Source organism: Sebastes umbrosus, chromosome 12 (genome assembly GCF_015220745.1).
Source record: "Sebastes umbrosus isolate fSebUmb1 chromosome 12, fSebUmb1.pri, whole genome shotgun sequence".
NCBI lineage: Eukaryota > Metazoa > Chordata > Actinopteri > Perciformes > Sebastidae > Sebastes > Sebastes umbrosus.
In genome coordinates this window covers 34,193,905-34,196,205 of record NC_051280.1, presented here as the reverse complement: position 1 = coordinate 34,196,205, position 2,301 = coordinate 34,193,905, and the positions used below count along the sequence as shown (strand labels likewise).

The window sequence follows — 2,301 nt, the reverse complement described above, 5'->3', positions numbered from 1 at the left end:
CAGTCTGAGCTGCCGTCTGTCTGTCCGTCCTCCATCAGTTTGAATACTGAGCTGTTGCATCCAGATGAAATATGAAACCAGTCAGTCTAACAGCTGAACTTTGTGTGTCAGAGTCAGGTGACAGAGTCCAGGTGAGACTCAGAGACAGCGTGAGAGCAGCGATCTGCATCGAGTCGCTCTGCCAGAGCAACCTGTGAGTATCTCTAGTATCTCTGAGAACCTCTCTGTGTATCAGCAGGAGAACATGTCTGCAGTGTTCAGTGTCTGTCTGTGTTCCTTAGCTCCGTAGAGTCTGTGATGGGCGTGGCGGCTGCTGGAGGAACATTCAGCATCTTACTGACAGGAACGCTCTACCTACAGGTACGACTCTCATCATCACCTGCTGTCCGAACCCGGCACCACATGATCACCTAACACCGAGCAGGTAGCCCAAAGCTGTCAGTGTTAGACCAGCGGTCCACAACCGTGTGTCTATTTTTTGGAATTTTTTTCAGATCTTTTGTTTCAGACTTTTTTGTCCGACATTTTTCAGATTTTTTTTTCCGGACATTTTTCAGAATTTTTTTTTGGATTCCTATCTGTATCTTAGAAAAGCCTTTTATGACCGCATTGAAAATGTTGTTTTTGAAAGGCTAAACGCCAACAAGTATGAATTGCAACAGAATATTTCATCAGATTTTGCTAAGCAGCAAAAAAATATATCTTTTCTAAATAGTTTTATATAAATAGACTTTTGTAATGTTTTATTAGTACGTCTGTCAAAGTTAATGCGATAATAACACGTTAACGCAAATTTCGTTTTAACGCCACTAATTTATTTAACACAACAGCGCCAACAACTTATTCGCTCTAAACCAGTTTAAGGAAACGCAACTCATTTCTTTTTGTGCGACATTTCTAAAGTTCGATTAAAATGTGCTTATTGAAGCACGAGTTTGTTGTTTCTCAACCTTCCTCATCCACGCGTTCTCACTCATCTACGATAAAGACGCCAAGGAAATAAACAACAAAACAAATCATCAAACACGCCGCTAGTCAATCAAACTCCCCGTCGTCGTGTTAAAACTGTTGTTGTTAAAAAGCATGTAAAGTTAAATAAATGTTCCCTGCTGGAGCTCAGCTCACCAACTAAATAAAACACCATGGCTTTAAATCTCATAATAGACATCAGAGTGTGACTTCCTGTTTGTGTGCGTGCAGGCCGGCGAGTACGTGTCGGTGTTTGTGGACAACGCCACCGGCTCGGCCATCAGCGTCCTGCAGGACTCTCTGTTCTCTGGGATGCTGCTGGGAGTCTGAACGCCTGGTGATGTCATCACAGCGGAGGTGTGACATCACTCTCACAGAGCAACACGTCATTGCCTGATCTCTGGAGTTTTATCTATGCGGTGACATCGTCGTTTCTCTGGCTGAGGTCAGAGATCAAATGATCTTCTGAAAGCTGAACTTTCATCTTAATGAGGTCATCTAGTGGACGTTAGTGGACGTTCTTCTTCTATTCCACTGATCTCTGGACGGATGATAATGATATTATCATATTTATCATGTTATTACATCTCTATATTTAAGAGTTGCCAGTATTCTGTTTTTCTATCGGAGGTTTTTATCTTTTGTCAAAGCAGTTTTATCAGTGAATGTATTCTTAAGTGTCCTTCTACATATAACCGACCATCACAGACACAGAGAGTCTGTACAGATCTAATGATTGTATGATGTCTGCTTCCGTTTTACTTTAATATTAATATTTATTCTCTGGATGTTGTGAATAATTCTGATAATAAAAGCGTTGTACTTGCTGTCAGAGTTTGTTTTTCATCGTTGGATTTAACTGCTGGGTAATAAACTGAGTCCAAGTTTAAATACAGATTTTACATGCTGGAGTTTGATTCTAAAGAAATCACCATCACTCTTGTTGTGTGGTTTCCAGAGTCAGATTCATCTCTGTGTGTCCAGACACATTTCAAGAACTCCCTGCTGCGGTAGTTAGTAGTTAGTTACACGTTGTTACATGTTGTTACACGTTGTGTTATTACATGTTGCGTTGTTACACGTTGTTACACGTTGTTACATGTTGTTACACGTTGTGTTATTACACGTTGTTACATGTTGTGTTGTTACACGTTGTTACACATGTTACTAATAACACGTTGTGTTATTACATGTTGTGTTATTAGACGTTGTTACACGTTGTGTTGTTACACGTTGTGTTGTTACACGTTGTGTTGTTACACGTTGTTACACGTTGTTACATGTTACACATTATGATGTTACATGTTGTTACACGTTGTGTTGTTACACGTT

General features: G+C 40.2%; 1 protein-coding gene across 1 annotated transcript; it reads left to right on the top strand.

Moving 5' to 3' along the window:
* Nucleotides 1-6: 6 nt before the first annotated feature.
* Nucleotides 7-1,796, top strand: LOC119497937 (erythroferrone-like). The gene is made up of 3 exons (XM_037786376.1): nucleotides 7-193; nucleotides 282-360; nucleotides 1,201-1,796. Exons 1-3 carry the CDS (start codon nucleotides 72-74, stop codon nucleotides 1,297-1,299), a joined length of 300 nt encoding a protein of 99 aa, XP_037642304.1. The 5' UTR covers nucleotides 7-71; the 3' UTR covers nucleotides 1,300-1,796.
* The last annotated feature ends 505 nt before the right edge of the window (nucleotides 1,797-2,301 follow it).